The sequence below is a fragment of the Mesitornis unicolor genome, unplaced genomic scaffold, assembly GCF_000695765.1.
Source record: "Mesitornis unicolor isolate BGI_N332 unplaced genomic scaffold, ASM69576v1 scaffold14255, whole genome shotgun sequence".
NCBI lineage: Eukaryota > Metazoa > Chordata > Aves > Mesitornithiformes > Mesitornithidae > Mesitornis > Mesitornis unicolor.
The window spans coordinates 31,672-44,946 of record NW_010186283.1 but is presented as its reverse complement, the minus strand read 5'-3'; the positions used below and the strand labels follow the sequence as shown (position 1 = coordinate 44,946).

Below are 13,275 nucleotides of genomic sequence, written 5' to 3'. Positions count from 1 at the left end.
CTGTCACTGTATTTATCAACTGCAGGAGCAGTACATACTGCACTAAGAGTTTTGTTTGGGGGGGGGGGGGGTTTAGTAAGGATAGCATAGTATTATATAAAACTTCTCAGTGTTGTCTGCCAGACAAGTTGTGTTTGACCATTTCTAGGGGAGCAAACCAACCATCTTGTGCTTTATGCCTTTATGACAGCTACTTATTTTTCTTAGACTAATTTGCTTTTGCTTCCCTCTGAGAGGTCTCCAAGAAGTTTTCTGACACCTGTTCATGACTGGAGTGGCTGCAGGTCCCCCATATCTGTCTTCACCGATTAAAATTCTGCAAGATACTAGAAATAGATATTCTTGGGTACCAGCAGATACACTATGATATTTAATTCCTCCTTCACTGGTTGGATACAGGTTTTGTAGTTCTGAAACTCCCCACACAAATTGTTGAATCTTCTCATGTGCTCTTACCTATTCAAAATAAACAATTGTCCATGTGTCACCGAACTATCGCTGGCTGATTGAGAAATAACCGCATGCCTGCATCAGGCAATTTTAGCTATCCTCTCCCTCAACACTTTTTAACTCTGACCAGCATGACAGCAACTGGAATAGCATTGCATGTGCACGGGACACCTTTTGCTCTGTTCACAACTCTAAAGGAAAGGGAGCACAGCTGAACCTTGCAGTTGCACCATCAAAGAAAATGCGAGTAAGCTTCCAGTTGAGCAGACAATAAGGAGAGATGACAGTTGAGGGCTGCTCCTGCCTTTGAGCATGTGCTTCAGGTGTCAGGGAGTAGCGATGTGGTACAATGTGCTTAGGGAAGCTACAGTTGCAGCTAAGGCAAGGAAAAAGTGCATCTGCTATCTGGGATGGATTTAGAAATAAGAGAGTTTCGTGTACTCTGTGATATGCCAGAGAACCAATTGCACTGTTGAGCATCTGCAGGTGAGGGAGTGAGTGTTCAGATGGTGTTGATTAGTTAATGTGATTTCAGTGCCCAGAAAGGAGGGGACTATCTTCCTTGTTTCTAATACTCACAGGCATAGCAGAATTGGTAATCCTGCTTGCCTTGGCTTAATGGTGACCAATCCAAAGATCATACAATGGAAATATGTAGGAATATTTTTCTAAAATTAAGGAAGAGAGCTGGGGAGATCAAGAGGTGGAAGAAAAAGAAAGGAAAACTGAGTAGTAAAAAGAACAATGCTGCTTATTCAGCCATGCTGCTACTCAGTCTACATCACTGCCTTTGAACTCCCTTGTTAAGTGCTATGACTAAATGGCATTATGTGCCCCAGGAGTTAGATGCAGCTGTGATAACTGCTCCTGGTGTAGCAAAGATGCTTGGCCCCTGGCACCCCCCTCAACACATGCAATAATGCATGGTGCAGCCTGCAGAATGTACTTTATGTGTAAGAGAAGCCAAGACTTATTAATGTCTGAGTTTGACTGCTGAACTTCTGTGCTACACTTAGTTTTTCCAGCAGTATGCTTTTATTTACTGCTTGCTACTCTGGCAGAATAAAGATCCCAGTGAAGACTTTTATGGCAAATTTGGGACTAGAGAGTTAAAAATGTGAAGACTGGAGGGGGAGGAAGACCATGAAGGAAAAATCAATATATAATCCTTCATATTTGTCAGTGAATGACTTAAGTATTCCAAGTTAACATTTTCCAGCAAGTTTTTTACTTGCTCTCTAGTAGTTTTATTCACACCATGTTTCCTTATGTTGTTTTTTTTAAATGAGAACAACAGAGATATTGCAGAAAACCTTACAGACCATCAAGATATCTATGCTTTATCTACAGACCCAGTTCTTCTCTGATGGGTTTCATTTTGATTGTTACAGCTGTTGAGTAGTGACCAATCAGTGCTGACTCTTCATGTTACATTCTGAATGCTTACAAATACTTTGGTGTGTGTTTCTCCCTATTTTTCCAGGAACTGTATAAACTGACTGACCTGTGAAAGCCTGGTTCCTCTTTTTTCCCACTGTTTTAAAGATGGTCAACACATTTGCCTTATTTTATGCTGTATCTTTAAGTCTACCACAGTGCTCACCATTCGGTGTGCAGCCAGAACTGTGGGTTTGTGTGATGAAATCAAAGGAAGAAAATTACCTGTGAAGAGCTTTTTGTGGTTAGACAAAGCTACTAAATAGAATTTTACAGAAGTTTAAAGACAGTTTTATTTTAGAGCTAGATTCAGCTCAAGTTCAAACCACTTTATTTGAGCAGGCGCTGAAATGAAAACCTGTTTTTGCTGTTGTGGGAAACAGTTGAGCCAGTAGTTTTTAAAATAGATTGTACCCTTTTGGAAAGCTATAAATGATCTGCCTGTGGAGCTGCTGAGAATTCAGATCATAGCTGAATCTGGGGAACAAGTTAAATTGCACAGTCACAGCTGGGCTGTACAGAGTCAGACTCCTGAGACAGGACAGAAATACTTGGACTCTAGCCTGGAGTCATGGCTCTTAAATCTTGCACTGGTGTATTTCAGGCTCCTGGTCGAATAGAAGTCTTACACTTTCAAGGAGCATGACTGTCTTGCTTGAGAATGCAAGTCAAAATTCAAAGCTAGACTGGAAATACACTTGGGAAACCAAGTTGGTGTTCCACTTTTTTAGACTTTGCTTTGCTTTTAAAAACTGATTGGAATGAAAATTACCAACAGCTTCCTCATAAACTTTATAAAAATTAACTTTGAAAATTTGAGCATCCTAAATATGCAGGTATGGGTTTCATCTGGGCCATGTTGTTAAGAAAAATAAGTACACTGGAAAACAAAATATGGAGAATATACATATGGAGGAAGAGGCAGAGTTCTTTTTAAAATTCATTGTCAAGCCAGAAATAATAATGGAATTTGCAAGAATTCTGAAACTACCACTAAGGTGATTTTAAGGGAGAAAACAATTTTTACCTCCAATATGAATATATATGTGATCAGCATCTCAGGCAAATTTCTCCTTTCACTATAAATCTTTTTCTCAGGAAAACTCAAAAATCTAAAAATGGAAATGTAATTTAGTGAAATGAGTTTAGTGGTGTCATGGAGGGGTTTTTTTTATGGTTTAGCATCCATTAAAATTGCTTATAAAAATGCAGACGAGTGTATCATTCTTCTGTATTGCCTACCTAAACTTACTTCATTGACATTTTCAAGATTATAACATTGTTCTTCAAAAGAAATTTATATAAAATGTCATCAGGATAAACTCAATGCATATATTTATTCTGTTATATTTAAATCACACTACAAACTGCACGAATATGCACATACATGGAGTATATTGGAAGCCTCTGCCATTAATTACAAGGCTTGAATCAGTAAGACAGATGTCATGAAGGCAATAAAAGCTGAAAAGTGTGCATCTTTTTCCTTTACCAGTGATTATGAATTATGAACTCTGATCTGGGGCTTCAAGTTAGGAAGTTACAGGTAGTTTAAGGACTGTTTTGTAAATTCCCTCTTCCCTGATAGGGGAGGCAGGGAAAGAAAGAAACATTTCTTCAAACACCTTGTGCTAATTGAGCCGTTGTTATTAGTAGAACCAAGCTATTATTGTTAAAAGCAGGTAACTGTTTGCACAACACATTTTTAGTCGCTGGCATTCACCGCATGCTCACCTGTGGTTACCGGTGGAGCAGCAGCTGGGAGGCCAGTCCCAGCTGTGGACTCAGATGTGAAGGGTCACCTTACAGCTCTCAGGTGGGTGCCTGTAAAGTCCCTTGCACAAATCCTTGTTCCTTTAGGTTTAAATGTAATCCTGCAGTCTCCATCTGCATGCAGGAGTCACCAGCCTCTTGGACACGGTCTGAGACTCTTTGTTGTTTGTCATAGTGGCCTTGGGCAGATTGAACAGACTGCCGTTCTGAATTTGTTAGTTATTGCAGATTCAGCACAAGTACTAGCCTTCAGAGCTTACTAGTCCTTGGAAAAGTCTCTTGTGCTACATTTTCAGCAAGTATGATTTACTATCTGTGGCCTGATCTTTTCTGTTACAACTCTATCCAAATTCATAGATGCATATACAACCCGTTCACACAAGCTCATACAGAGGTGACCTCTATGGCAGCTGGATGTTATGTTTATGTACTCTTTGTCCTCTTCATTGGTTCATAATGAAGTGGAAGAACCACGGGAGAAGTTGTAACTGTCTTTTTGTAACTTTTTATTGAATCATAGTTCTGTAATACTGGAAATTTTTCTCTCTTTGAATTCAGAATTTTAATACATTTTATGTACCAGTCTTCTCAGAGCTGGAAGCAGTGCCAGCAGTTGTAGACATAAGGGAGTATTGCCCATAACTTAATCCCTGAAACTGGATGTATGCAGCAGAAAAGAAAAATCTATTAGTTTAAAAAAAAACCCAAAACCCTCTTGGCTTTGGCAATTCCAGACTTCCTCAAATGAGAACATGATTTTGATTTAATAGTTTGTGACTTAACACAGCAAATTAAGAACCTATCCAGGCCTGATACTAATATGTTACTGAAATCATTTTAGCTTTACTACTTTACTATTTTTTGTTGCCTAGCATAAATAGGCTCTGGTTGAGTGTATGAGTTTTGTGGCTATCTATAACTGCTTTTTTAGACTCCAGGAACAAAATTTGCCACTGCTTTAAGACCGGTTTAAAATTTATTTCTTTTTAAAATAAATACTGCAGACTTACAATTCTCTAATATTTTTTAAACCTGCAGTTTGCATGTAAAGTTTTTTAATGTGCATTTGATTTCATTATTTTATTTTGTGTCATTGAAGTGACTAAGCTTATCTATCATTTGCAAACCATGTGACATTTATGATGGCCCATGAAATGTGCTTTGGAAGAAAAGGACACTGAAATATCCTGAGGTGGGTTCTTGGTGACCCTTTCATGAACTTCATCTGTCTTTGATAATCCAAGCATACTCCTTCAAAGCCATCACAGTCAATCAGGTCACTGAGTGCTTTGGAACTCGTATCTTGCGCTGTTTTCATTGCTGCGCCTGCACCTCCGGTCACTGGGCTGAAAATCCACATGGAAAAACTGGAAATAGAGTGGAGGACTGAATTTCAGATTAAGGTAAAACAAGGAGGGTAATTTTGGGGAGTCTGATGAATTTGTGTGTCGTGGGTACGAGTGATCTCTTCCACACAGCAAGCACTTGAGCACTGGTTACTGTTCACTGTTTGTACCACACTGTACCTTCTGGAGCGCTTTGGCTTTTTGTTCTTCCTGGGATGCTGGAAAACCTGGTGCTTTCAAGGCTGCTGTTGTGCAACAGAGCACACAGATCCCTCACCAGATTATAAAAAGGAAAAGAGTGCACTGCAGATGGGTCAGTCCTGGGTTTATATGTAAACCCATATATGTCCTGCGCTTAACATACATACATAAATTACATTTCATTTCTAAAATGTAGCCTGCAGTTCATTCTGGTTTATATTATTGCATAACTGGGTGCAATAACTATATATATTCACAATCAGTCTGTCCCTCATACCCAATCACTTTATTTCTGATTTAGTGTCAATCTAATTTGAAATATGACTGATACCCCAGGCCCAGTGTCTGTTGGATGCTTTTGTTCTACAAAATATTTTTGAGCTAAACTGTGTTCCTAATAAGTTACAGTGATATCCTTAGAAAATACCCACCTCATATAGATTATGAAATTTCAGTAAAAGTCTACCAGAAGTGAGACAGAGCATTTACAAGCTATACCTAGTTTAAAGGCCCTCAAGATAAATGACTGCTGAAGGCCTTTTTTGAAATCAAGGATTTCTTTGTGAAAGTCTTCAGAATAAATTTTGTGTAATTTATCCTCTACTAAGAGGGAGATTTTATTACAAAAAATGACAGGAATAACAAATATTAATCCTAAACTAAATTAAAGAACTCAAATATACTAGGAGGAATAGAATTCAGTAGCAGCTGTAAAATATGTGAGCTTGAAGAGTCTGTATTACATAGCTGAAATTATAAGAAAGGTAAGAAGGAAAAAACTGCAATGCCCATAGTTAAATTGAAAATGGACACTTCAAGAAACTATTTTCAAATAGGTTGACAGATGGTCTTCTGAAGATCCAGGGCTGGTTTTTTGAAAGTGTTTTATGTTTTTCCATAAACAAGAATCTCTACTTAAATTGTAAAATAGACTAAACAATTACTATTTGTGTTGCCACGATCCTGAAGACAGGGTCACTTTAGTGTTTGTGATCATCTTCTAAATTAATATGATTAGTAGAGCTGCATAAAGTTTTATGAATTTTCCTGTTTCATACAAAAACCACTTTTCATGGGCTCATAAAACTTTGTTCTAATTTTTTTAGAAAGAATCACTGAGTTTACAGAAGTCTAGAGACTATACAAGATATGAATTTATGATTCTTTTGTTAACTGGAGTTGGAAAAAATGTCCACCATCCTGGAACACTGAGGAAAACTGCTGAATATAACGCATAGTTCACTAGGTGACATTTTCCATCTATGCATCAAAAATAATTAGAAAGTAATTTCTTGAACCAAGCTAAATATTGAAATGCACACATATCAATAGTTCAAGTAGAACAGTGAGTCTGTTTTAACATTGTCATTCAGGTAGGTTAGGTCAAAAAGACTAGCTAATTCCTAAATGATTTTGTATGCTTCATTACAGATGTGATCAGAAAGGCAGAAATAATATCAGTAGAAGCGAGTTAGCTATAGGAAGTAGAAAACTTGTCAAGCAGGTATTGTCACTTCTGCCCTTTCAGACCTCACAGGGCATGGGTGCAAGAGCATAGTGAACACCAGTTATGATTTTATCAAGAAATCTGACTGGGGCACAACATTTTTTTCAGGTACATTTCTAAGAGGGTGGTGCACTGAATAACTCAAGGTCAAACCAAATGGTTCACTGGTTTCTGATCACTTTTTAAAAAATCGTTTTGCAGAACAAAAAGCAATCTGTAAACTTTGATAACGTGGCCGTTTCAGTGGCTTGGCTCATATCTGTATTGTGGTTATAGGTACACAGATTCAAGGCTTTATGGATTGAATCTCCAAGCAAGGGTTTTAAATGTACCTTGGTTGGAGTAGTTGCTACATCTCTCTGGTGTTTTGCCAAGTAACTCTTTGGAAATTAAAGGTAGGCCAGCCGATGTCTTTAGACAGGATATTGGCAACTCCATTCTGTTTTATAAAAGTTTGGAGTTTGGAACTACCCAAGGACAGATGTAATGTGGCAAAAAAGAAAGACACAGCTTCCTTATTGATCAGAAAACACATGTTAGTGAAGTTAGAGAATGTCAAAATAGAAAATGCCTTAGATAGGCTTATTTCAGACAAGAAATCTCCAATCTCATGGTGTTTGCTTCTGCAAGTATCTATTATGCTGGAGTTTGAGTGCTTTTGGAAATGCGGGGGAAGAAAACTGTGAAAATACTTGCAAAGCTGCTTCAAAGTCTGTCTCAAAGTTGTAGTAAAATTCTACTTTGGCACACAAAGTTAAATGTGGTTTTAAGTCTGAATTATGTAATCCATTAAATAATACACAAGCAGATAATGTGGTTTGCCAGACTTGTTTGAAAGAAAAACAGTGTTGCTATTGGTTGTTAGTATGCTCAAGTGTGTGAGATGCTTTATAAGCTCTAAATTAAATAAGGTTCCTGTGGCAAAATAATATTGTATTTTCATTCTGATCCAGCAGTATGTGGAAGAGAAATGGGGGAGAAGGTGGCAGGTGAGGAAAGAGAACTGAAATAAATACATTCATCTGGTTACCTTGACGTGTTACTATTCACTGTGATCATGAAGGAAAAGAATATTGAATGGAAACAGGTATGGGTTACTGAAGGCAGCTCCGTATACTGGAGGGATTTTAAATGATGGAAGCAGGAAAACAAAAGCAGGAGATCTTTGCTGACGATATATTGAGGCTGACACCTTCTATCTGCAGATCTGCTGCAGTATTAGGCTGGAATTACTAAGAACATTGAAGGTGAAAATAGACTCTTTAAAGCTGAAAGTTGTGTCTAAAGGAAACCAGTGATACCTTCATAATGGAGAGTAATTTTGTCCCTTTTATTTCTTAATAATTAAAAAAACTGAGAATATTCAATTTAAGCTGCTTCTAAGTCATCTGTAGTAAAAATATCTCAATGGTACTGTATTTCTCCTTCACAATAAACATTGTAGACATACGGTACCATGCTTGAAAGGGAAGCAAACAAGTTTTAGGCCACATTAATAGTGTCTTAAAGACAGGTAATTATCACCTGAGTATGAAAAGAGGATCGCCAGAAAAGTGCAATATACATTTTGGTTTTGTGCAAAAAGCAAAACTTCAACCTTTTGTGGAAAGGTAGGAAAGAACACAAAATTTTCTGTAATAAAAAGTGGAAGACTATGTCAATGTGTTGCATAAGGGAAGCCATCTTTATTCTTCATCTTGTTTAGCTGTGTGTGTATTTTGGCCAGAGCCTTAGGGTGAAAGATAGGAGGTTTTCTGTCATATAGTTTTATAGAGTGTTATTAAAGCTATTGCAATAAAAATATTCAAAAGCACTTTATGTGCAGTCAAAATGGATATGATAGTCTTCAGTAAGAAGAACCAAGAATTAGACTTTTTCTTAATTTTGTGGGGTTTTTTTTCCAGGAAGTTTAGTGGAAGTCTCCAGATTCCAAACTAAAATGCTTTTGCCGCCTTCTTCCATGATTTTACATGAAATCTTTGAAGCAACCATTTTAATAATCATTTTGGTATCTCTTTTCAATTTATTATCACATTTCTCCAAATCCCTTTTACAGTATTTGAGGCACTTTCACTGGGTATAACTGTACTACCAGGAAACAAGTAATTTAGGGTGGTAATGGAATTTAGATTGTGTCCCTGACGCTTTCATTTGAGTGGGGTTTTTTCCTATTGAAAATAAAAGAGGTATTGATGGAGGTTAGAGGGTGAAGGTTCCTCTACTAAGGAGCATCTTTTCTTTGGCAAAGGCATGTTCAATTGCTGAGAAAGTCTACGCTAACAGAAATGTCTTTTTTAGCATCCCTTTTGTTAGTTTTAAAGCCGCTTAGTAAACTCGGAGAAATAGGTCCTGTTGGGTGTCACTTATGGTAATTTAATAGAATTGTCTCTGTCAGAAATGACCTTCTCAGACTGAAAACAAAATTTACCGTTCTTGTTTGAAGAGGGACAGTGAGTAAAAAAACTACTTTCTTTTCCTGACTCTTTACCGGTCATAACTAAAACATAGGAGGGACCTCACAGAAGTGGTAATCTTAATCTGATACCTTTAATGACTCAGAAATATCCAGATGTCATACATGCATACTAGTAACTAAAGTTAGAGCTTTTATGACTAAGTTGCTGTGTCTGAACACTTCACTGAAAGTTAAAACTGCATAACAAAAGGAAATACATAGTTCGTTTTGCTTAATCAAAATCTACTGAATTGTCCTATAGTTTCCAGAAGTTAAAATAAATACTGCAGTCATGCAGCTATCTATTTAGATCCCAGCATGCTGGAAACATGAACAGATCCTACCAGTTTAGCTGGAAAACTACTTTTACAGAAATGATGGCTGTGAGATGACAGCGGTACAGACTACAAGCAAGGAGTTCTTGTAGAGCAAGACACATTTTCCAACACGCAGTGCTTTTCCTTCCCAAGCTGTGACGTCAATGAAGTCAGTGTCGATTTTGACATAATAAAACTTTGAACTTATTTGTGTCTCCTCCCTGCATTAGAGATGAAGGGTGTTTTTCTCCTCTCTCTGCCTGCCCCACCCCCCATAGGATGCAGCTGAGAGATTCTATTTAACATCTGCTGAAATCACTGAAAGCTCTCTCATTGATTTCAGTAGAAGCTGGATTAAGCAGGTTTTGTCTTTGAACTTTGTTCTTAACAGGAGGAGGTTTTTTCCCATTGCCTTGGCATTAAATGGCATACCACCTATTAATTTTCCACAATCAAGGCAATGAGAGTATTAGCATCAAAAGAAATGGAAAAATAATAAATTATTCTTCTTTAAACTGACTTCCTTTAAAACTAATAAGCTATAAAGCAAGACTGCATGTACATGCTAGAATAGTAGACAAGTCTTTGCAAGATTGGAGCCTAATCTTCAAGTTTTGTTATCTGTATTCTGAAACGTTGTTTATGATTTATTGTGCAGAAATTAAAACAAATCTGAATTGTTTACACATTCCATTGATATTCTGTAGATTAGTGTTTATTAAGGATGTGTTCTTAACACTGTTAATATATATGTTAATCATTTCCTGTGATATTTAATATCCTTAATCTGCATACACTGCTCTTCATACCTACAGTTCCATTAGCAAAGTGGGGAGAGAATGTGTTTGTACCTGCATACAGCTTTTTAAATCAGTGTTCTTTTTCTTTTCCCTATAACTTTTCTGATGCAGTTTATTTATTAATATTACTTTTCAGAAAAAACAGAGAACAAAGGATCTGTCCCAGCTGTTTCATTCATACAATCCATATGATCATAAGGTAAGAAAAAATATACTACCGATGTTTGTTGTTAAGAATAATTCCAAACATTTGTGATAACTATATTTCATGTTTAATGCAAAAATGAGAGGAAATTATAAAATAGAAAGTGCTAGTGTATTCATGTTACTTAAATTACACTATCATATAAAAGTTTCTTTGTTTCTTCAAGCCAGGCTTGAAAAGCAGCATTTTCTGATTTGTGAAACCAATGACTCACATTCACCTCATAGAATTATAATTTATAGACTGACACTAAATTACACAAAGTGACCATATGTGGTATCAGAGTCCCTTCTTTTTTTCTATTTTGAAACTGTGTTACCCTTGAGTACGTTGCTTAGCCTGCTGTGTCAATTAGGCCCCGAGATACATGATACTAATGAATTACCTATTGATTCTGGAAGCATCAGTGGAAGAGGCTGCTTTGCGAACAGCCTGATGGTTGTCCAAGGGAAGAAGAAGAAATATACATCATCATTACAACTTGATCCTTATTTGTAAAGTCTGAGAACCCTGGTAGGATAGAACCAACTTTGTTTATTGTATCCCATACTATAGGGTAGGAAAAGAAGATCACTTCCCTAAAGATATTCCAATATGAAATAAAAAATTAAAGCTTGTACAAGAAGATTTTGGAGAACCAAGAGACAGAGATCACAATATATCTGAGTCATGGGGTTTTGTAGACATTATGCAAAAGAGAGCATTAAGGAGCATATTAAAGGAGAGTTTAAGTAGGTGTGTAAATATTTTCAGGGAGTTCCTTTTATCTTAATGCATCTGTGGGCATGATTTTTTAAACAAGTGCACTAAATCCTTTTACAATTTGTCAGCAGTATGAGATCACTGTCTTTGCTGCTTCCGTTTTGCAAAGTGTGTGTGATTTTGCAAAGGAGATTAGTGTGACATGATTTTGAATGGGTTCATTACTTTTTTGAGTTGAAGCATTTTAAGGTAAATGTAATAGTAAGTCAATTAAGATCTAATAAGAAGAAGCAACTGATGAACCAGAAGCTTTGGTATTCCTCTCCATGTCTAAATTGTTCTGTGCCAAACACTTTTTATTCATAGGATAAGGAAATTCCATTATTCTTTTATTAGCACTTTTAATGGAGCTTGGCCATTTGTAACTTTTGCTGCCTTCCTGCTCATATCCTTTGTGGCATTAAATCAAAGTATCCTGGAATGATTTTGGCTTCAGTTGTGAAGACTTGTGCACTCTTTACAAATAAGTCATCAGGCGGTGTGGAATTGAATATAAATGGTTAGATATATTCCCTTTTGATCTTTCTTTTAGGATCTTTAATAAATTATTAAAAGAAGCACAAGAGTTTTTTGAAGCTCTACTCTTGCTGCTTCCAAGCACATTCTGCTTACGTATCTGAGTGTAAATGGGGGGGGCGGGGACGGACACAAATGAAAGTTTATTAAAAATATGATCATTCCTTATTTTCCATTTGACACTGAAGGTTTTCCTTCTGCTAACTACTTTCTGTTCGCAATGGCTGCAACAAATTCATTGCAGATTTCTTGCTCTGTGCTTTTAATTTGCGCCTCAGCTGCCAATTTCACAATTGCTGCAGTCCTGGGGAGGACATTGAATTTTTATATGAACTCTAATGGTAATCAATATTAGTTGAAAATACAGTTATTTCAAGTAGAAGTCTATATTAGTTTTACTCTAGTTCTGTTTTGTCTAATTTACATGTGGGAAGGGTTGTTTTTTTGAGAAGGTTCTTTGCTATTTTGTAGATTATTTTCAGTAAGTGTAAAAAGGAGATTTTATGGGCCCTTTGTGAAAGTGCTGGTACTGCAGGATCATGGCATGAATGACTTGAATTACTGCCTTCCAGGATTCTTAGTTGGTTGATAAAAAGGTTTTTCTCTGAGAACCTTTCTAAAGTAGGAAAGAGATAACCTTAAAGGATAAGTTGGAGCTTGGTAGTAGTAGTAGTTAAAACGGACATGAAAAGGAAGCTCATGAACTATAGTGGCAGGAATACGACTGTCTACCGGGATTTGGTAGTACTTCGTCCTGTTGTGATGGGAAGTCAAATAGAAAAGTGAAAAACTTTAAATCGGAAAATGTTAATTCTTCCAAGCTTGTGCTTCACTCAACCAGAAAGTGATGTTTTGATGGAGTAACTACACTAACCTTACTAATCTTACTACTATTTATGCTTGGTCAGGAGACCAATAGCTATTAGAAATAGTAGCTGTTCCTGGCTATATATTTTACCTTAATATATGATTGTCTATTTAGTGCAAGTTTCTGCATCCTGAAAGACATTTTAAATGTCTGTGGTTCTGCATTCCCAAGTGAAAAGCAGCTCTTTTATGGACAGGGAAAGCAAGGCTTTATTTTTCCTTCCACTTTCAGGTATGGAGTTGTAACTTTTATCTAGTGAGGACATAGTTCAGCAGCAGAGGGGGCAGAGCTTTAAATTCTTCTATACAGAAGGGATGGAAAAGTGGGAGATATTCTGCCTCTGCTAATAGCAGAGGAAGAGTAATTAAGCTCTTCTATTCTTTAATGCCTAAATATGTATAGTTTACCACCTAGTTGCCCTTCTTATTTTTCAGATAAAACCATACAACAGCAAATCTCAAAAATTGCCCTTTGGTTGTATACTTATCCTATCCAGGGGATGGGATCCTGTTCTCTTTCACCTGGTGTCACCGTAATGCTTGCAGAGCCTCTGGCTGCAGAACCTGTGGGATTTTCAATACCGTGACACTGACAAAGCTCATTGTAGCATTAGTCTTGAATGTCAATATATTGGATTC

The 13,275-nt window shown here is 36.9% G+C and overlaps 1 protein-coding gene across 1 annotated transcript in view; it reads left to right on the top strand.

Moving 5' to 3' along the window:
• Window positions 1-10,508, top strand: part of LOC104541128 (threonylcarbamoyladenosine tRNA methylthiotransferase-like) — a gene marked incomplete at both ends in the record, with an annotated part of 137,238 nt that extends 126,730 nt beyond the window's left edge. Inside the window, one exon of the mRNA XM_010185107.1 lies at window positions 10,423-10,508. Within this exon, the coding sequence (XP_010183409.1) occupies window positions 10,423-10,508 (86 nt within the window). The remainder of the gene's footprint in view (window positions 1-10,422) is intronic.
• Between the last annotated feature and the right edge of the window lie 2,767 nt (window positions 10,509-13,275).